The 20,830-nt window shown below is 51.7% G+C and overlaps 2 protein-coding genes across 5 annotated transcripts in view; one reads left to right on the forward strand and one right to left on the reverse strand.

Moving 5' to 3' along the window:
* Positions 1–13,961, forward strand: part of DYNC2I2 (dynein 2 intermediate chain 2) — a 30,538-nt gene extending 16,577 nt beyond the window's left edge. The window contains exons 4-10 of the mRNA XM_068553951.1: positions 10,459–10,568; positions 11,064–11,221; positions 11,802–11,911; positions 12,327–12,494; positions 12,692–12,924; positions 13,255–13,412; positions 13,628–13,961. Of these exons, the coding sequence (XP_068410052.1) occupies positions 10,459–10,568; positions 11,064–11,221; positions 11,802–11,911; positions 12,327–12,494; positions 12,692–12,924; positions 13,255–13,412; positions 13,628–13,866 (1,176 nt within the window). The 3' untranslated portion in view covers positions 13,867–13,961. The remainder of the gene's footprint in view (positions 1–10,458; positions 10,569–11,063; positions 11,222–11,801; positions 11,912–12,326; positions 12,495–12,691; positions 12,925–13,254; positions 13,413–13,627) is intronic.
* Positions 13,962–20,830, reverse strand: part of SPTAN1 (spectrin alpha, non-erythrocytic 1) — a 65,113-nt gene continuing 58,244 nt past the window's right edge. For all 4 annotated transcript variants that reach the window (XM_068553946.1, XM_068553945.1, XM_068553942.1 and 1 more), the window contains 10 exons: positions 20,184–20,393; positions 19,497–19,793; positions 19,002–19,114; positions 18,611–18,628; positions 16,079–16,133; positions 15,417–15,613; positions 15,221–15,274; positions 14,983–15,129; positions 14,751–14,898; positions 13,962–14,436 (listed from right to left, as the gene is read on the reverse strand). In XM_068553946.1, coding sequence (XP_068410047.1) covers positions 14,311–14,436; positions 14,751–14,898; positions 14,983–15,129; positions 15,221–15,274; positions 15,417–15,613; positions 16,079–16,133; positions 18,611–18,628; positions 19,002–19,114; positions 19,497–19,793; positions 20,184–20,393 — 1,365 coding nt within the window. In that variant the 3' untranslated portion in view covers positions 13,962–14,310. The remainder of the gene's footprint in view (positions 14,437–14,750; positions 14,899–14,982; positions 15,130–15,220; positions 15,275–15,416; positions 15,614–16,078; positions 16,134–18,610; positions 18,629–19,001; positions 19,115–19,496; positions 19,794–20,183; positions 20,394–20,830) is intronic.

Raw genomic sequence — 20,830 nt, forward strand, 5'->3', positions numbered from 1 at the left:
TATATATGTACCACATCTTCTTTATCCATTCATCTTTCGATGGGCATTTAGGTTGCTTCCATGACCTGGCTATTGTAAATAGTGCTGCAATGAACATTGGGGTGCATGTGTCTTTTTGAATTACAGTTTTCTCTGGGTATATGCCCAGTAGTGGGATTGCTGGATCATATGGTAATTCTATTATTAGTTTTTTAAGGAACCTCCATATTGTTCTCCATAGTGGCTGTATCAATTTACATTCCCACCAACAGTGCAAGAGGGTTCCCTTTTCTCCACACCCTCTCCAGCATTTGTTGTTTGTAGATTTTCTGATGATGCCCATTCTAACTGGTGTGAGGTGATACCTCATTGTAGTTTTGATTTGCATTTCTCTAATAATCAGTGATGTTGAGCATCTTTTCATGTGCTTCGTGGCCATCTGTATGTCTTCTTTGGAGAAATGTCTATTTAGGTCTTCTGCCCATTTTTGGATTGGGTTGTTTGTTTCTTTAATATTGAGTTGCATGAGCTGTTTATATATTTTGGAGATTAATCCTTTGTCCGTTGATTCGTTTGCAAATATTTTCTCCCATTCTGAGGGTTGTCTTTTCGTCTTGTTTATGGTTTCCTTTGCTGTGCAAAAGCTTTTAAGTTTCATTAGGTCCCATTTGTTTATTTTTGTTTTTATTTCCATTACTCTAGGAGGTGGATCAAAAAAGATCTTGCTGTGATTTATGTCAAAGAGTGTTCTTCCTATGTTTTCCTCTAAGAGTTTTATAGTGTCCAGTCTTACATTTAGGTCTTGAATCCATTTTGAGTTTATTTTTGTGTATGGTGTTAGGGAGTATTCTAATTTCATTCTTTTACATGTAGCTGTCCAGTTTTCCCAGCACCACTTATTGAAGAGACTGTCTTTTCTCCATTGTATATCTTTGCCTCCTTTGTCATAGATGAGTTGCCCAAAGGTGCGTGGGTTTATCTCTGGGCTTTCTATCTTGTTCCATTGATCTACATTTCTGTTTTTGTGCCAGTACCATATTGTCTTGATTACTGTAGCTTTGTAGTATAGTCTGAAGTCAGGGAGTCTGATTCCTCCAGCTCCGTTTTTTTCCCTCAAGACTGCTTTGGCTATTCGGGGTCTTTTGTGTCTCCATACAAATTTTAAGATGATTTGTTCTAGTTCCGTAAAAAATGTCATTGGTAATTTGATAGGGATTGCATTGAATCTGTAGATTGCTTTGGGTAGTATACTCATTTTCACAATATTGATTCTTCCAATCCAAGAACATGGTATATCTCTCCATCTGTTGGTATCATCTTTAATTTCTTTCATCAGTGTCTTATAGTTTTCTGCATACAGGTCTTTTGTCTCCCTAGGTAGGTTTATTCCTAGGCATTTTATTCTTTTTGTTGCATTGGTAAATGGGAGTGTTTCCTTAATTTCTCTTTCAGATTTTTCATCATTAGTGTATAGGAATGCAAGAGATTTCTGTACATTAATTTTGTATCCTGCAACTTACCACATTCATTGATTAGCTCTAGTAGTTTTCTGGTGGCGTTTTTAGGATTCTCTATGTATAGTATCATGTCATCTGCAAACAGTGACAGTTTTACTTCTTCTTTTCCAATTTGTATTTCTTTTATTTCTTTTTCTTCTCTGATTGCCGTGGCTAGGACTTCCAAAACTATGTTGAACAACAGTGGTGAGAGTGGACATCCTTGTCTCGTTCCTGATCTTAGAGGAAATGCAGTTTTTCACCATTGAGAATGATGTTTGCTGTGGGTTTGTCATATATGGCCTTTATTATGTTGAGGTAGGTTCCCTCTATGCCCACTTTCTGGAGAGTTTTTATCATAAATGGGTGTTGAATTTTGTCAAAAGCTTTTTCTGCATCTATTGAGATGATCATATGGTTTTTATTCTTCGATTTGTTAATATGGTGTATCACATTGATTGATTTGCGTATATTGAAGAATCCTTGCATCCCTGGGATACATCCCACTTGATCGTGGTGTATGATCCTTTTAATGTGTTATTGGATTCTGTTTGCTAGTATTTTGTTGAGGATTTTTGCATCAATATTCATCAGTGATATGGGTCTGTAATTTTCTTGTTTTGTAGTATCTTTGTCTGGTTTTGGTATCAGGGTGATGGTGGCCTCATAGAGTGAGTTTGGGAGTGTTCCTTCCTCTGCAATTTTTTGGAAGAGTTTGAGAAGGATGGATGTTAGCTCTTCTCTAAATGTTTGATAGAATTCACCTGTGAAGCCATCTGGTCCTGGACTTTTGTTTGTTGGAAGATTTTTTTTTTTTTAATTTTATTTATTTATTTATTTATTTATGGCTGTGTTGGGTCTTCGTTTCTGTGCGAGGGCTTTCTCCAGTTGCGGCGAGCGGGGGCCACTCTTCATTGTGGTGCGCGGGCCTCTCACTGTCGCGGCCTCTGCCGTTGCGGAGCACAGGCTCCAGATGCGCAGGCTCAGCAATTGTGGCACACGGGCCTAGTCGCTCCATGGCATGTGGGATCTTCCCAGACCAGGGCTCGAACCCGTGTCCCCTGCATTGGCAGGCAGATTCTCAACCACTGCGCCACCAGGGAAGCCCTGTTGGAAGATTTTTTTTTTTTTTTTTTTTACTTTTATTTGCATTTATTTTTTGCAGCATTTATTCCCGGGCCATAAGTTTTTGTTTCTTCAATTTCTTCTGGGATATCTTTTTCTTCTGGGCAACCTCCTCTTCCGGTTTAGGAACAATCTGTTCTTTTTCAGTAAGGATCATCTCAATGTGGCAGGGAGAGCTCATGTATGGGTTGATCCGACCATGAGCTCTGTATGTCCTGCGCCGCATCTTGGGGGCTTTGTTCACATGGATATGCTCAATGACCAGAGAATCTACATCTAAGCCCTTAAGTTCAGCATTACTCTCTGCATTTTTGAGCATGTGCAGTAAAAATTCAGCACTCTTTTTGGGCCACCGACCCTGCGTCCAGCCCCACTGTTTGGCCTGGGCACACCTACCAACTCCACCATTGTAACGACGGAATGGCACACACTGCTTCTTTAAAGTGACATCCTTCAGATACTTGGTGGCTTTTCGGATATGCATACCCTTAATGGCCTGGGCTGTTTCACGAGTGTTCTTAAAGTGAACACGAAGATTTGAACCTCTCGACTTGCATGATTTTGTGGGGTTTTCTGGGTCAAGTGAATAGCGAACCATTTTGAGAGGTCACCTCAGGCCACTGACCAGAAAAGGAAGTGTGGGAAGATTTTTAATCACAGTTTCAATTTCATTACTTGTGATTGGTCTGTTCATATTTTCTGTTTCTTCCTGTTTCAGTCTTGGAAGGTTATACCTTTCTAAGAATTTGTCCATTTCTTCCAGGTTGTCCATTTTATTGGCATAGAGTTGCTTGTAGTAGTCTCTTAGGATGCTTTGTATTTCTACGGTGTCTGTTGTAATGTCTCCTTTTTCATTTCTAATTTTATTGATTTGAGTCCTCTCCTTCTTTTTTTTGATGAGTCTGGCTAATGGCTTATCAGTTTTGTTTATCTTGTCAAAGAACTAGCTTTTAGTTTTATTGATCTTTGCTATTGTTCTCTTTGTTTCTATTTCATTTATTTCCGCTCTGACCTTTATGATTTCTTTCCTTCTGCTAACTTTGGGTTTTGTTTGTTCTTCTTTCTCTAGTTCCTTTAGGTGTAAGGTTAGATTGTTTACTTGAGATTTTCCTTGTTTCTTTAGGTAGGCTTGTATAGCTATAAACTTCCCTCTTAGAACCGCTTTTGCTGCATCCCATAGGTTTTGGATCGTCGTGTTTTCATTGTCATTTGTCTCTAGGTATTTTTTGATGTCCTCTTTGATTTCTTCAGTGATCTCTTGGTTATTTAGTAACGTATTGTTTAGCCTCCATGTGTTTGTGCTTTTTTTTTTTTTTAATTTTATTTATTTTTATTTATTTTTATTTATTTATGGCTGTGTTGGGTCTTCGTTTCTGTGCGAGGGCTTTCTCTAGTTGTGGCAAGCGGGGGCCACTCTTCATCGCGGTGCACGGGCCTCTCACTATCGCAGCCTCTTTTGTTGCGGGGCACAGGCTCCAGACGCGCAGGCTCAGTAGTTGTGGCTCACGGGCCCAGCTGCTCCCTGGCATGTGGGATCTTCCCAGACCAGGGCTCGAACCCGTGTCCCCTGCATTGGCAGGCAGATTCTCAACCACTGCACCACCAGAGAAGCCCCTGTTTGTGCTTTTAACATCTTTTTCCCGGTAATTCATTTCTAATCTCATAGCGTTGTGGTCAGAAAAGATGCTTAATATGATTTCAATTTTCTTAAATTTACTGAGGCTTGATTTGTGACCCAAGATGTGATCTATCCTGGAGAATGTTCTGTGCGCACTTGAGAAGAAAGTGTAATCTGCTGTTTTTGGATGGAATGTCCTAAAAATATCAACTAAATCTATCTGGTCTATTGTGTCATTTAAAGCTTCTGTTTCCTTATTTATTTTTATTTTGGATGATCTGTCCATTGGTGTAAGTGAGGTGTTAAAGTCCCCCACTATTATTGTGTTACTGTCAATTTCCTCTTTTATAGCTGTTAGCAGTTGCCTTATGTATTGAGGTGCTCCGATGTTGGGTGCATATATATTTATAATTGTTATATCTTCTTCTTGGATTGATCCCTTGATCATTATGTAGAGTCCTTCCTTGTCTCTTGTAACATTCTTTATTTTAAAGTCTATTTTATCTGATATGAGTATAGCTACTTCAGCTTTCTTTTGATTTCTATTTGCATGGAATATCTTTTTCCATCCCCTCACTTTCAGTCTGTATGTGTCCCTAGGTCTGAAGTGGGTCTCTTGTAGACAGCATATATATGGGTCTTGTTTTTGTATCCATTCAGCAAGCCTGTGTCTTTTGGTTGGAGCATTTAATCCATTCACGTTTAAGGTAATTATTGATATGTATGTTCCTATGACCATTTTCTTAATTGTTTTGGGTTTCTTTTTGTAGGTCCTTTTCTTCTCTTGTGTTTCCCACTTAGAGAAGTTCCTTTAGCGTTTGTTGTAGAGCTGGTTTGGTGGTGCTGATTTCTTTTAGCTTTTGCTTATCTGTAAAGCTTTTGATTTCCCCATCAAATCTAATTGAGATCCTTGCCGGGTAGAGTAATCTTGGTTGTAGGTTCTTCCCTTTCATCACTTTAAGTATATCATGCCACTCGCTTCTGGCTTGTAGAGTTTCTGCTGAGAAATCAGCTGTTAACCTTATGGGAGTTCCCTTGTATGTTATTTGTCGTTTTTCCCTTGCTGCTTTCAATAATTTTTCTTTGTCTTTAATTTTTGCCAATTTGATTACTATGTGTCTCGGCGTGTTTCTCCTTGGGTTTATCCTGTATGGGACTCTCTGCGCTTCCTGGACTTGGGTGGCTGTTTCCTTTCCCATGTAAGGGAAGTTTTCGACTATAATCTCTTCAAATATTTTCTCTGGCCCTTTCTCTCTCTCTTCTCCTTCTGGGACCCCTATAATGCAAATGTTGTTGCGTTTAATGTTGTCCCAGAGGTCTCTTAGGCTGTCTTCATTTCTTTTCATTCTCTTTTCTTTAGTCTGTTTTGCAGCAGTGAATTCCACCATTCTGTCTTCCAGGTCACTTATCCATTCTTCTGACTCAGTTACTCTGCTATTGATTCCTTCTAGTGTATTTTTCATTTCAGTTATTGTATTGTTCATCTCTGTTTGTTCTTAGTTCTTCTAGGTGTTTTTTTCTTTAATTCTTCTAGGTCTTTGTTAAGCATTTCTTGCATCTTCTCAATCTTTGCCTCCATTCTTTTTCCGAGGTCCTGGATCATCTTCACTATCATTTTTCTGAATTCTTTTTCTGGAAGGTTGCCTATGTCCACTTCATTTAGTTGTTTTTCTGGGGTTTTATCTTGTTGCTTCATCTGGAATATAGCCCTCTGCCTTTTCATCTTGTCTATCTTTCTGTGAATGTGGTTTTACTTCCACAGGCTGCAGGATTGTAGTTTTTCTTGCTTCTGCTGTCTGCCCTCTGGTGGTTGAGGCTATCTAAGAGGCTTGATGGGAGGCTCTGGTGGTGGGTAGAGCTCTATATTTATTTTTATTTTTTATTTTTTCTTGGCCGCACCAAACAGTTTGTGAGATCTTAGTTCCCCGACCAGGGATCAGACCTGGGCCCCTGGCAGAATCCTAACCACTGGACTGCCAGGGAATTCCCATGATCTCCATTTTATAGATGAGAGTCAGAGAGGCTAAGGGACTTGTCCACAGTCATACAGCTGTAAGTGGCTGAGCTGGAATTTGAGTCATGGTCTGTCTGGTGTCACTACCATGCTCTAGTGACTTCAGCATCGACAAGCCTTTCTGGTCTCGAGGCACAGCTCAGAGGTGTCACCCTGTCAACTCAAATGTCCAGTTGGATACACAGCCTCTGCTTTGAGATCAGGTAACCTCTGAATGAAGGAGGGCCCCTTGGTGGCTTTTGCTCAGCCCTGGTGTTGCCTGTGGACAGGCTGCTGAGCAAGCAGTAAAAACTTTTCTTATACAACGTTTTCTTCCTTTAGAAATGGAGATAATTCTGTATTCAGAGGTCATAAGCCCTTCTCTCCTCCCCTCCTCTTCTTGTATCTTCCTTCTATCTATTTCCAGATACATAGCTGCCCTGTTCCCACTAAATTGTTGATAGGTATGGGAAAGTCGGTTTATTTGAGAGAAATCCTCAAAATCCCTCTGAAAAATTGTTGCCAAGTCCACACCAAAGTGTGGAGTCATTGTATCTTTTTAAGCAGAGCACAAGAAGAAGGTAATGAATGTTAAAAGCTCAGCTCAGCCTGCCCCCTTTTACAGTTGCATTCAGAGAGGTTAAGCTTTTGTTTTTAATTGTTGAGGCTTTTCCACCCTTCTGTGCGTTAGTTTGGTCCACCTGTGTATTACTTTCTCCCCCTTTAAAAACTATTGTTTTCTGATTACAAAAGCAATACATGTTCATTATAATAAATTGAGTCATCGCAGAAATACGGAACGTGTAATACGTAGACAGTGAGTGGGAGCACTGGTTCAGAGGCCTTTCCCGTGCTACACTGACACATAGCATGAGTGCTACTACGGTTGTCATTAAGAGCATTTTAAACACAAATGGAAAGCACTGTACATTTTGTTTGTGACCTTTCTCACTCACCAGAGCTTTCCATGTCAGTTCCTGTAGAGGGGCCCCAGTCCCCCTGTAACCTGCTTCACGTCCCACTGCACAGATACACCAGCCTTTCTTGAGTCCCCTGTTGTTGGACATCCCAGCAGCAGCTTCACGTCTAGACACGTATCCTCCAGAAACACGTGAATGGGCGGGGGGGTTGGGCAGCACCCTCTGGGTGGCCGTGTGGTGTGTGGTCCCCTCATGGCCCTGAAGTTTCTTGCTTTTCTGAATGTTGGGCAGAGGAGTAGTGCTTTCACATTTTGCTGTTATATGACAGAACTGAAGCGAATCTCTCTCTCACTTTGTTTTTCTTTTGCATCAATATTTTGATTAGTTCTTCCTGGTGGAATTACTATTTTGGCTGACATGTCTGGTTGTTCTGTCTCTACTCCAGCTGTCTAGGTGTTGGCCTTGACATTTCACTGCCGTCCTTGGCTCTAGTAGCCCCGGAAAGCCTGAGATGCCACTCTTTTTTTCTTTTCTTTTATTTATTTATCATTTTTGGCTGCGTTGGGTCTTTGTTGCTGCGTTGGGTCTTTGTTGCTGCGTGCGGGCTTTCTCTAGTTGCGGTGAGCGGGGGCTACTCTTCATTGTGGTGTGCGGGCTTCTCATTGCGGTGGCTTCTCTTGTTGCGGAGCACGGGCTCTAGGCTTGCGGGCTTCAGTAGCTGTGGCTCGTGGGCTCTAGAGCTCAGGCTCAGTAGTTGTGGTGCACGGGCTTAGTTGCTCCACAGCCATGTGGGATCTTCCCAGACCAGGGCTTGAACCTGTGTCCCCTGCATTGGCAGGCGGATTCTTAAGCACTGCGCCACCAGGGAAGCCCTGAGATGCCACTCTTAATGAAGGACTGTAACTTCACAATTCTAAAATCAGTGACAACATGGCTGAACACTTCAGAATTAAAGATGAGGAAGAGGTGACCGGGGCGCCCCCTGAAACCTTTGACTTTTTTTGCTGTGTCGTGTCCTGCCTCTTGTTTCCATGTGGGTGTGGCTGACTGCTGTGAGGCACTGTGACCAATCTTGGGGTCTTCTCTCTTCAGAAGCAAAGCCCGTTCTGTGTTGTCAGGTTGCTACAGATGTCATCCATCTGTCTATCTCTCTATCTCTCTATTTCTCTATCCATTTATTTATTTATTTCGCTGCACTGGCTCTTAGTTGTGGCATGCAGGATCTTCGTTGCCATGTGCAGGATCTTTAGTTGTGGCATGTGAACTATTAGTTTAGGCATGTGGGATCTAGTTCCCTGACCAGGGATCGAACCTGGGCCCCCTGCATTGGGAGTGCGGGGTCTTAGCCACTGGACCACCAGGGAAGCCCCTGTTTATTTATTTTTTATTACCATTTTTTATTTTATTTATTTATTTTTGGCCGTGCCGTGAGGCTTGCGGGATCTTAGTTCCCTGACCAGGGATCGAATCCCGGCCCCCAGCAGTGGAAACGTGGAGTCCTAACCACTGGACCTCCAGGGAATTCCCTATTACCATTTTTTAAATTGAAGTATAATTTACAATGTTGTGTTAGCTTCAGGTGTACAGCAAAGTGATTCAGTTCTATATATATATATATATATATATATATATTCTTTTTCAGATTCTTTTCCATTATAGACTTATTTCCGTTTTAAATGCTACATGATGTTTCACCATAAACTTTTTTTTCTGGAGTCAGGTTTGTTGCGGTATATTTTGAATCTTGGCAAACACATACCCATCAGTGAAGGTATAGAACAGCCTGTTTATCTTTTTTTTTTTTTAATTTTTATTTATTTTTGGCTGCGTTGGGTCTTTGTTGCTGCCCAGGGGCTTTCTCTAGTTGCGGCGAGTGGGGGCTACTCTTTGTTGCAGTGCACGGGCTTCTCATTGCGGTGGCTTCTCTTGTTGCGGGGCACGGGCTCTAGGCGCGCGAGCTTCAGTAGCTGCAGCACTCGGGCTCAGTAGTTGTGGCATGCGGGCCCTAGAGTGCGCAGGCTTCAGTAGTTGTGGCGTGTGGGCTCAGTAGTTGTGGTATGCGGGCTTCAGTAGTTGTGGTGCACAGGCTTCGTTGCTCCGCGGCATGTGGGATCTTCCCAGACCAGGGCTCGAACCCGTGTCCCCTGCATCGGCAGGCAGATTCTCAACCACTGCGCCACCAGGGAAGCCCCAGTGAGTTTTAATATATTTCCAGAGGTATGTAACCATTGCCACAGTCAGTTTTAGAACATTTTCATCACCTCCCCAAAACAGAAACTCCATATCCATTAGCAGTCACTCCCCATTTCCCCCGCACCTCCTGGCAACTGCTCCACTTTCTGTCTCTGTAGATTTGTCTCTTCTGGACATTTCATATAAATGGAATCATATAACAAGTGGTCTTTGTGACTGGCTGCTTCTGCTTAGCAGAGTGTTATCAAGGGTCCTTGTGTTGTAGCGTCTATCAGTGCATCATTCCTCTTATGGCTGAATCACACTCTATCGTAGGGATGTACCACACTCTGCTATTACGGATCGTGCTGTGAGCATTTGTGTACAAGTGTGTGTTTCCAGTTCTCTTGTGTATATACCTAGGAGTGGAATTGCTGGTCCATATGGTAACTCTAACATCTGAGGAGTTGCTAGACTGTTTTCCACAGCGGCTGCACTGTTCTGCGTTCTCACTAGCAGTGCACAGTGCAGCTTCTTACAGATTTTGGATTCTTTCCATTGGATAGTTTCTTTATATGGGGTTATGAGGTCAAGAAGTGTGAAACTATTCACAGGAGTTTTGGTCTATGGTGCAAATACCTCCTGGAAAGTGTGTCTGTGGTGCAAAATCCCTCGCTGTGGCCAGCATCGCCGGCCTTCTCATTAGCTGCTGCGGGCCACCTATGGGCTGAGAAACAAGGTGCCAGAGTTTTAAAAAAAATGTGTGTGTGTGTTTAAATACACATAACATAAAATTTACCATTTAAACCATTTTTAACCGTACAATCCTGTGGCATTGAGTATATTCACATTATTGTGCAACCATCACCACCATCCAGCTTCAGAAGCCAAAGCTTTTGAAACAGATGTGAGTACAGGGTCCAGCTCTGACCTGGAGCCTGGCGTCTGTCTCAGTTCCCAAGGCCCTTCCTTCTGGGTTTCTGGAAGCATCCTGTTAGGGGAGATGTTGGGATGAAGGCTCCACACTTTCCCCTAGGGCTGGACGGTGGACTTGAATCACTTATAGGGATTGGGAGGCCCAAGGCTGTGTGTGCTTTTCGTTACACTGCTGGGCGGCTTTGGGGCTCAGTGTTGGGGATGGTTTGTCTCTTGCAGGTGACCTGCCTCCACACCCTGGGCTACCCCCCAGCCCAAGGACAGGGTCTGCATGTGACTGGTGTCTCCTGGAGCACCACTGGCTCTGTGGTGGCCTGTGCCTATGGCCGGTGAGTGGCAGCAGGGCTGGGTGTGGGGCAATAGAAAGGCCCTCAGACCCTCTTCTGAGCCTCTGTCTCCCCGTCTGTGCAGTAAGGGGTTGGCCCAGAGCATGGCCTTTCTGGGAGTCTTCCTTCTCAAGGCTGCCTGGGCATCAGGTTGGCAGGAAAAGAGCAGGGAAGGGACTCCCTTTGCCCACCTGCCAGCACTGGGCAGTGAGCCCTGGGCCTGCCTCACCTGCTCCAAGAGCCGTCTCCTGATATGCCCAGGTTTGCCCACCTGGAGACCCTTTTCCAGAGAAACTCATGCCCTCGGGGTGCCTCAGAGGAGCCTCTGCCGCTTTGATACCCAGCACAGTGTCTGTGTGTGATGGGGCTATAGAGGCTCACCTGTTTGGGGGAGCAGGGGGTGAAGGTGGGTCAGGTGATAGGAGCACGGTGGGGGCAGGGTGGGTTGGGGTGAAGCCCGAGCCGAGGGGCAGAGCTAGCTCGGGCACGTCCGTGCAGGCTGGATGATGGGGACTGGAGCACGCTGAAGTCCTTTGTGTGCGCCTGGAATCTGGACCGGCGAGGCCTGAACCCGCAGCAGCCGTCGGCGGTGGTGGAGGCGCCCAGCGCTGTCATGTGCCTGGCCTTCCACCCCACGCAGCCATCCCACGTTGCAGGTGAGCCGACCAGCCTCAGTTGCCTCTGCTTCCCACCCTGCAGAGGGTGGCCAAAGCCCTCCCTTGGGCCCTCAGCCCCTGGTCACGGCCAGGGCAGGTCTGTGGGGGAAGCAGAGACCACAGGTGGCCCTGACCCCTGGGCTCAGGTGAGGACGCTGGGGGTGCCCGTGCTGGGTGCAGAGCTTGGAAGAGGCGGCAGGTCCTTAGCTGAGTCTTGAGGGGGTGTGGGCCGTGCAGAGGTGCGGCCTGGTCGGGACAAGAGGCAGGACGGAGCAGGCAGCCTTGGGGATGACAGAGGTGATGAGCCTCCCCACCCTTGGGGAAAGGGGGCAGGTGAAGCTGGAGGGAATGGGGGGTGCTGGGCGGGGGATGGTAGCCTGGCAGTGGGCGAAGCTTCCTGGGGTGGGGTACAGCGGGCTGGAGTGTGAGGCCTGGGGACCAGGACGTTTCTTCCTCAGGACTGTTTTCGAGAAAGCGGCCCCACGTCCTGGCTCAGTGGCTGGGAGGGGTGGGGGCTTGGCCAGGGAGCTGGGCTGCTGCGTGTGGGTCGGCTCCTGCCCAGGCCCCCTTGGTCCCGCAGGTGGGCTGTACAGTGGCGAGGTGCTGGTGTGGGACATGAGCCATCCTGAGGACCCACTCCTCTGGCGCACGGGCCTGACGGACGGCACGCACACGGACCCCGTGTACCAGGTCAGAGCAGCGGCCTGCCTGGCGGGTGGGGAAGCACGTCCTCCCGGGCTGCGCCTTGATGTCGCGGGCCTGCTCCATGACGCGGGGCAGGAGAGGGGGCGCCTGCTCGCCACAGCCAAGGAAGAAGGTTACCAGGGAGTTGGCAGTTGAACAGCTGCCTCTGGCATTCTCGGAGCTCCCAGGCCATGAGTCACACCCACCCCTTCCATCAGAGCCGCAGTCCCCACTGTCCTGGTTTTCTGCTGGGACTGGGGGGACCTTGGAACCCTCTGGTGGGTGAGGCGGCTCCCAGGCCTCCCCGCAGAAGTCTCCCTGGAAGAGAAGGGGAGGGGGGAGGGGGGAGGGTGACACCTGGTCTTGCTGGGAGGTGGGGCAGGCGTCCTTTCTCAGCTCGGCCCCGCACCCTGTTGTCCAGGTGGTTTGGCTCCCGGGGCCCCAGCACGGCCACCGCTTCCAGGTGCTGAGCGTGGCCGCGGATGGGAAGGTGCTGCTCTGGCTGGCGGTCGGGGCTGGCCGGCTGCAGCTCAGCGCGGGCTTCGCCCTGGCCGTGCAGCAGCTCCCCAGGAGCACCAAGCTGAAGAAGGTACGCAGGGGCGAGGCTGCTGCCCTGGAAACGGGCCCCCGAGGCAGCCCCAGGCTGTGGGACCCCTGAGCCAGTGAGCCTGGGGGCAGGCAGGTGGGAGCCACTGAGGGCCACAGCGTCCACGCATGTGCCTGGGCTCCTTGGGGACACCGTGAGCGGATTCCCTTGGCTCTGCCCTGCTGTTCTTTTCTCCACAGCCTCCCCGGGGGGAGACCGAGGTGGGTGCCACAGCAGTGGCTTTCTCCAGCTTTGACCCAAGCCTTTTCGTGCTGGGCACGGAAGGCGGCTTCCCACTTAAGTGCTCCCTGGCAGCAGAGGAGCCCGCCCTCACGCGGATGCCCAGCTCTGTGCCCCTGCGGGCCCCGGCACAGTTCACCTTCTCTCCCCACGGCGGTCCTGTTTACTCTGTGAGCTGCTCCCCTTTCCACAGGTAGGGAGGGCCCGAGCCTCCTCCGTCAGCCACAGGGCCTCTGGCACAGGGAGGGTGAGGGAGTCCCACCAGGCCACACCTAGCACTGCTTAAAGGACCCGCGGTCTGCCCTGGGCCAGGTCTTCCCCATTTGAGCCCCAGTATCCGGAGCTCCTGGGGTTGGCACCAGGGAATCGGCCCCTTACTTTCGAGGAGGACCCAGGTTTGGGGGCCTAGGGAGGCCTCTCATGAGCCTGACAGACCATGAGGAGTCTGGCAGGAAGCCCCCAGCCGCACCTGAATCCCCAGCACTCATCCCCTGCCTGGCTGTCTGCCCTGCATCCTGTCTAGGAATCTCTTCCTGAGCGCAGGGACCGACGGCCACGTCCACCTGTACTCCATGCTGCAGGCCCAGCCCCTGACCTCCCTGCAGCTGTCCCACAAGTACCTGTTCGCTGTGCGCTGGTCCCCAGTGCGCCCTTTGGTGTTTGCGGCTGCTTCTGGGGAAGGTAGGAAATGGGCACCAGGCTTGGATCCGTTGAAGTTGACATGAGCCCAGCCTGTACCTGGAACTCTGGGTTGGGGAGATTGTACGTGGGGTGAGGATGACTTTCCTCGTGTTGGGTGGAGAGCTGAACTGAGTAACAGCCTGATCTTGTGCACAGGAAACTGTGAAGAGGCTGCTGCTCTGGGCCTCTCTTACCCCACGAATCTCTCCTTGAAGGTGATGTGCAGCTGTTTGATCTCCAGAAAAGCTCCCAGAAACCCACAGTTTCGATCAAGCAAACCCAGGATGAAAGCCCAGTCTACTGTCTTGAATTCAATCATCAGCAGACTCAGCTCCTGGCTGCTGGCGATGCCAAGGGCACGGTAAAGGTGTGGCAGCTAAGCAGTGAGTTCACTGAACAAGGACCCCGGGAAACAGAGGACTTGGACCAACTGGCAGCAGAGGTGGCCACCTGAGGTGGGGGGAGTCCCAAGGTCAGAGGCAGGTGGGGTGAGGCTACATCTGTGCTGTACGTTTCTGATGGAAGCTGAATGAAGAAGACACGACAAGCTTTGGGGGGAGTCATTTATTTGTCTTTTACATGGAAACAGAAAATTGGGAGGGAGAACAAAAGGGGAAGTAGCCAGCTGCTTAGATATTTCTGCAGTCGGAATGGGGCAGCTGGCTTCAAGATAGGAAGGGTCCCCACAGCAACATGGCACCAGCGACTGGACCAGGAGCAGTTTACTGAAGCACCATTTTCTACTAAGTCTTACCCCAAGCTAAGCAGGTTAAGGTTACAATGGAAAGCAACACTGTCTGTCTGGAGTATTTTTCTTAAGAGCACAGAGATGAGTTGACATGCAGCAAGGCGATGGCAGGGCAAGCGGCGTGGGCCAGGCTAACCTAGGAGCAGAGGATCAATTCACGAAGAGCGAGCGGGTAAATTCAACGTAGTCAAAAGCAGTGGGGAGTTCGCGGCCCTTGCTGTCCACGTAGGGCTTCATGTGGGAGACGCAGTAGTCGGCTTGTTCCCGAGTCAGGTTCTGGAGGGCAAGGCGGCACCTGTCAGTCAGCCAAGCCCCCACCAGCCATGCCCACTGAGGCCGGGGGACGAGGCCGACTTCAAGAACGTTAATGCCCAGGCTTCAGGACCTCTGCTGCTACGGCCTTTAGCCTGGACTGAGTTTCATTTGAAAATGGGGATAAAATGCCTGCACCCAGCAGCTAACGCTCAAAACTCGGGTGTGTTACTCTAGACTCGGCTCTGCCCCTAACCCAGGGGGCAACCTTGCCTGGGCTTCACTCTTCAAAGGAACCCCTCACCCCCACCCCAGGCTAGGGAAGCAGAGCCCCAGACCTGGTACAGCTCCTCCTTGGTCACGTAAGGCTTCCCTTCGGAGCTCAGGGCCCGGAAGGCACTCTCGATCTCCTCACTGGACTTGACGTTCTCGGTCTCACGGCTGATCATGAAGGCCATGTACTCTTGCAGGGAGACGTGGCCGTCCCTGGGGGGCCAAGGTGCAGTGAGCAGGGAGGGTGCGGTAGGAGCCGCGTGCAGAGCTGCTTCTACCACGTTCCCTGATGCTCACCTGTTTGGATCCACAGTGTCCAGGATGGCCTCGAACTCGGGGTCGGGCTCCCCTTCCTCCACCATGGGCAGGTCGTAGCCCAGGGAGCGCAGGCAGGACTTGAACTCCTGGTGGTTCAGCCGGCCAGACTTGTCCTTGTCAAAGTGTCTGTGGCACAAGGCCGAGGGCTCAGCACAGAGGCCCTGCTGCTGAGCCCGCCCCCCCGCCCCCCGCCAGGAAGGGCGCAACGCATACTCACTTAAACATCATGCTGAATTCTTTGAGGGCCTCCTCGGTCACCCCGGTCGTGTTCCTGGAAGAAAAGAACAGAATTAGGGACCGGATCCTCCACCCCATGCAGCTGGTGACACGTTCTGTCCTCTCCCAGTACACTGACTGCTGGACGTGGGGGCGGGCCTGCTGCTGCTGTGCCCACCCGGGGAAGCTGCCGCTACCTGGCCTGGATCTGCTGCTCCAGGTTGTGCTGCATGCGCATGCCCAGCTGGTCGAGCTGGTCCCACTGCTGGGCCAGGCCCACGGTGCTGTGCTCCGTGTACTTGTTGTCCAGGATCAGGGCTTCCTCCATGGCCGCCCCCAGGTCCTCAATCTTCTTGAGCTGACTTCTCATGGCTCGAATCTCCTGGTGCTTGCGCTGTGGGGGTGAGGGAGCAAAGATGCGTGGGACAGGGGCTCTTGCCTCGGTTACGGGGCCCGAGAGCCTGCTTAACAGCCCTCCTCGGTCTCCGCACCCCCAGCCTGAGACCTGCAGGGCTGCCTGCAAGGGCAAAGTGGGGATGGGGTGAAGTTGAAGAAATCCAGCAGCCTCAACAGAGGAAGAGGCGTCAGTGTGACAGTCACAAATCAGTGGGTTGACCTGCCAGGGAAACAGTATATACTGAGGACCAAAGGAGCCTCCTCCTTTCCCAGTAGGGCTCCTGGTAGCAACTGTCAAAGACAAAAAACTCTTTAAAATGACGGAGGTCCTGGGCTGCTTGAAGCCAAGGGAAAAGGGGGTACCTGGCCAGCCCACCTTGTACCCGACCTGAAGCCAAGTAGGCCTGCTGGCAGTGGTGGGGTGAAGGGTTTTAGCCGGGCCAGAAACACTAAGGGCACTTACTTTGGTAGCTTCAAGCTGGGATTCGAGGGTCCCGGATTCTTCCACCATGCAGGACCTAAACACAGAAGCACAGTGAGGCAAGAGGCCCGATCGCCAGCTCAAGATTAACTTCCCTCAGATAAAAGTGCCTGCAGTCTCAAATTCCTCTTATTAGGGTATGAAACCTATCTGCTATTGGCTATCTTTTCTTAAGCAGCTCTGGGAGCCAGGGAGGGCAGGTAATACTTCTCCAGTATACTTCTGGGAAGCTGCTGCCTGATGTGGTTGCCACCTGGTAAGGCCAACAGATAAGCCAGGGCTGAGCCCCCATCCAGCCTGCTCCCTGCTCCCCAGCTGGGACCCCTTGTCATGTGGCTGGCTCCTTAGGCCCACCCAGGCTGTGGCATGGTACCTGATCCAAGCTAGGCCCTTGAAGGGTACCTCAGGAACTGATTTTACGTTCCTCCATGGGAACAGAGAGGGGCTGCAGGCCTGGCAGCACGCTTCCTCCACAACCAGGGGGAGAAGGACGCCTGTGCAACCCTTCAGGCAGGAGACCCGAAGGTGAGGGGAGGCTGGCAGCCACCCCCAGAAGTCCTGGAGTCTCCTGCAGGCTCCTGAGGAGGGGAGCCACACTCTAGGGTGAGTGACAGCAATGGGAGGAGATGCAGTCAGATGACCCCTTGACATGGGAACTGGGGTGTGAAGATCACGACCAGATTTGGGTTTGGTCCTGCCCATAGGAGAGGTGGCTGTGACTAAGCCCCAGATTCAGGTTCTATCATCTACAGACACAGCGCCGGAGGCTCCTTCCAGGGCTAAGTTCTGAGGAGCAGGGGGCCTCTGGGGAGCCGACAGAGGCTTCCCGACAGAACAGTGTGAGGTCACAGAGGCTACCAGTGAACGAAGACAAATGAGGTTACGTGCAGGGATGAGTCACACTGTGTGCGTGTCCTGGGTGGGGTTTTAGCCCGGCCTCCCCTGTACCCACCTTTGCCCCAACCTACCCTTTCAACACCCAGCGAGCCAGCATTAGCTGTGAAATCTCCCCGGGTTCAAAGTGCTCTAGCAAGGCAAGGCACCAGGCTTCCTCCTACCCCAGCAGATCAGACTCACAGTCACGCCATGTCCCCCCAGGAAAAGCACACCCCCAGGACCTGGGGGCAGGAGGCCGGGTGCTGGTGCAGTGGGAGGAGGACAGACCCCTCCTTCCCACGCAGCCACGGGCGGTGGGTTAGTCAGAAAGCAGAGCCGCCTGGGGGAGTCAAGAGTGCATGGGTAAAACCACAGCGAGGTAAGAAAAGAAACAGGAGAAAAACCTTCCAGACAGATCATCCCCAACTTCATACTGATAGACACGAATGACCCGACGATACGCTATGCTATTCAAAGAAAAGAAACCAAATGAATACACCAGAGGAGGGGGAGGCAAGAGCATACCGAGACAGACACACACCACAAGGCCCAAGCTGGACAGTGCACAGGCAGGGCCTCCTGGCGCCCAGGCAGGGACGTGGTGGAGGCCGAGCCGACAGCCAGCCTGGGAGGGCAGGCAGCCTTGGGCGGCTCGCACAGGGACCGGGCAAGACGGGACAGGGCTGGGAGGAGCCACGTGGTAAGGGGAGCATGGCACCTCATGGAGACAAGTCCAATGCCAGCAGACATGGCCACGGGCACCGGGGAGGAGAACAGACCCCAGGGGCAGCTTATGAGCTCGAGCTGAACCTGTGATCCCTGGGGATCCCGCCCCGCTCTGCCTTCAGCACGTGCTCGCCTGAGTGTGGGTACGCTCCTCCCGCTGCCGCCTCTAACGCCTGACGTGCCTGCCTGCAGGGCCTCGGGAGCGCTAGTCTAAGCCACCATGGTCCCGGGAGAGAATGCAAGGGTGCCCGATCTGGGCAGAGGCCAAGGCCTCGTGGGGAGGCCCCACTGGCACCGGGCAGGACGGCCCTGCTCCTCTCGGGGCTCCTCCCAAGTCCTGTGTCTCTCCATCACCCAGAAACCCTGAGCACTTGGGCTTCCTCTTGAGGCAAAAGACAGCCTCAGCCCTCCGTGGGGGCGCTGGGGGAGGAGGGGGTCAGTGCACAGACGGGGACTTAGTGCACCAGCTGGAGCCCCTCAATAATGTCATCCTATTTCACGCCCATGACCTCCTAGGCACTAAACATGATCCCAACAGACACGTTGGGGAACAAGGCAGAAAAGAAGTCCAGTACAATCCCATTGGCTGAATAAGCATGGGGATTCTCAGAGGCTTTGGACTCCAGCTCTGGCCTTCTGGCCCCATCTTATTCCCTAAGAGAACCCTTGGAATCTGAACAGGAAGGTGGGAGCGGCTCCCCTCCCCAGACTGCAGGCCGTCAGGGACAGTGGGCCATGGATGCCAAGGAAGGGGGCGAGGGTAGGGCGGGGGACGTGCAGCCTGCCCCAGGCAGGAAGGTCCATTCTGGGATCCTCTGCAAGCCAGGCCACGAGGGGACAAAGGGCAGAGGGACAAGCACACGAGACACCATCACACCACAAAGCCCGGAGAAATAAGAAGTCAATATTAACCCATCGAGGAGATACGTTCTGTGGAGATGGGATCCAAGCAGCCACAAGACAAGGTGGTGTCCGGACAGCAGCATCGCGAGGTGGGGGACAGAGGCAGACACAAGAAAGAAAAAAAAAAACAAAACCAAGGTCGTCAGTACCCACGCTGTGCTCAACCCTGTACCCCTGTCACCGTCGCTGTGCAGGGCAACCACGGGCCACGCTCAGTCCCACCCAATCCAGGACATCCGGTGACTCCACCTCTGGAGAAGTTCCTTCGAGAACCCTCCCAACTCTGCCCACCCCTCTGGCTCCAGCCAGACCAGGCTGCACTCCTAACCCTTCTTCCCACACTCTGGAGCCCGAGGCCTGGGCATTCAGCCCCCAGGACCAAGCACTCCCGGGGCCGCACCTGGTCTCCTGGATCCACTGGTGGAAGGCGTTGGCGTGCTGGGCGAACTCTTGGCGCAGCTTGTCGTTCTCCTCCTGCCGGCGCTGCTCCTTCTGCAGCTCCAGCTCCCTTTCCTAAGGACCGAGGGAGGGAGAGGCATGTCATCCCCGCCCCCCTTCACGGACAGGCTCGAGGCTCAGCCACTGACCGGCTGGTCTCAACATTTGAGAGGAACAGGAGTAGTTTTCTGAAGCTACTCGGGGGTCAGGGAGGACGAGCTGTTCATCTCAACCCACAGACAGCACGGAAGGCGTCTGGGAGGCATTCGCCAGCCCGCTTCCCCAGAGACCTTGCAAGACGCGGGGCAGGGGAGGGCCGATCACAGCCATGCGGGCCTGTGGGACCCACACAGGGTGACTTGTGATGAATGAAACTGTGCTTCCTCCCCGATCTCACGCTTCAGCCAGGAAGGGCTTCCCTGCCCAGGGCCCCACCCGGCCCAGCGGAGAAGGGCACCTTGATGATCTTCTGCAGGTTCCTCCAGGTCTCCTCCAGGGCCTCCATGGTGAACCAGGTGTAGGGGTTGGAGGCCACGCGGAAGCTCTTGATCTGGCGGTCCAGCTCGGCCAGCTGGTTGAAGTCGGCCTGGGCCGAGCTGAGCGAGGAACGGAAGGCGTCGTGGGCCTCGCGCAAGGCCTTGATCTCTTCGAGGGAGTTGCAGCGCACCGGGTCTGTTAAGTCCTCCTCTGCGTTTTCAAACCAGCTGTTGAAGGCAGAAGCCTTTTTGGCAAAGGTCAGGAAGAGGTCCTCCACCTGAAAGCAGAGGAGACTGAGTCAGCACAGCTGCAGGGGCTGTATGGACCATCCTTGGTGGGCGGGTGGGCGGCGGTGTGGGCACCAGAAAGGCGGGGGTAGTTCCCAGGGCGTCGGGCTTGCTCGGCTTGGCTCGGCTCGGCTCGGCTCTCTGCCGCCCTTCTCCCACTGCTCGAGAGTCCTCCCTCTTTCTCCCCTTGCTCCCCCTTCCCTGGGACATGCAAGCTCAGTCTTCCCGGAAGCCTCCGAGCAGCAGCCTCACGAAGGCAAGGGTCCCATTTCCCTTGGTTTACGTTGACTCCACACCCCCGTGCAGAACCTCTGTCCCGGGAGAGGGGTTTGCTTTCCCTATGCGTTGAGCTGGTTGAGCTCGGCTGGGGCCAAGCTTACCTTGCGGAAATGACTCTGAGCCTCCAGCAGCTTCTTCTTCCGGGTGGCTGAATTGGCCAGAAGCTGGCTCCACCTTTTCATGAGGGCGGCATGCCGGGCCTCGATGGCCTTTGACTGGATGTGCTTGGCGGCCAGCAGCTGATCTTTGAGGGTAGTGATGTTGGCGATGCCCTCCTGCTGGAAGGCCTGCAGGCCAGCATCGAAGGTTTCCTGGAACAAGGAGCGAGAAGGCAACATGCAGGGACCGCACTGAGATGAGATCGTACGCCTTCCGGAGCCTCAGCTCGGACGGCACCTGCATCTGTCCAGCCAGCTGCCCAGGCCAGACTGTCAGCCTCGAGTCCCCACCTCCTCCTGACGCTTGGTCACACCTTGGTCACCACTTTTCTGCATCTCCTCCAGACCTCAGGTCACTGAGGCAGCTCCTCCCAGACCCTGCTTTCAGCCTCGGGCTGAGGCACCCGGGCTCTCCACACTACCTCTGCCAAGAATACCCGCCCAGCTCTTCCCCAACCACTTTCAGTTTACCCTCCGTGATCTAGCTTGGATGTCACCTCCTCTGGGAAGACTTCCCCGTCAACGCCTGCCTGCTGGAAACTGAGTCAGACACCTCTCGAGTGAAGTCCACATCCTGCTGTGCTCAGCCC

The sequence above is a fragment of the Eschrichtius robustus genome, chromosome 10 (assembly GCF_028021215.1).
Source record: "Eschrichtius robustus isolate mEscRob2 chromosome 10, mEscRob2.pri, whole genome shotgun sequence".
NCBI lineage: Eukaryota > Metazoa > Chordata > Mammalia > Artiodactyla > Eschrichtiidae > Eschrichtius > Eschrichtius robustus.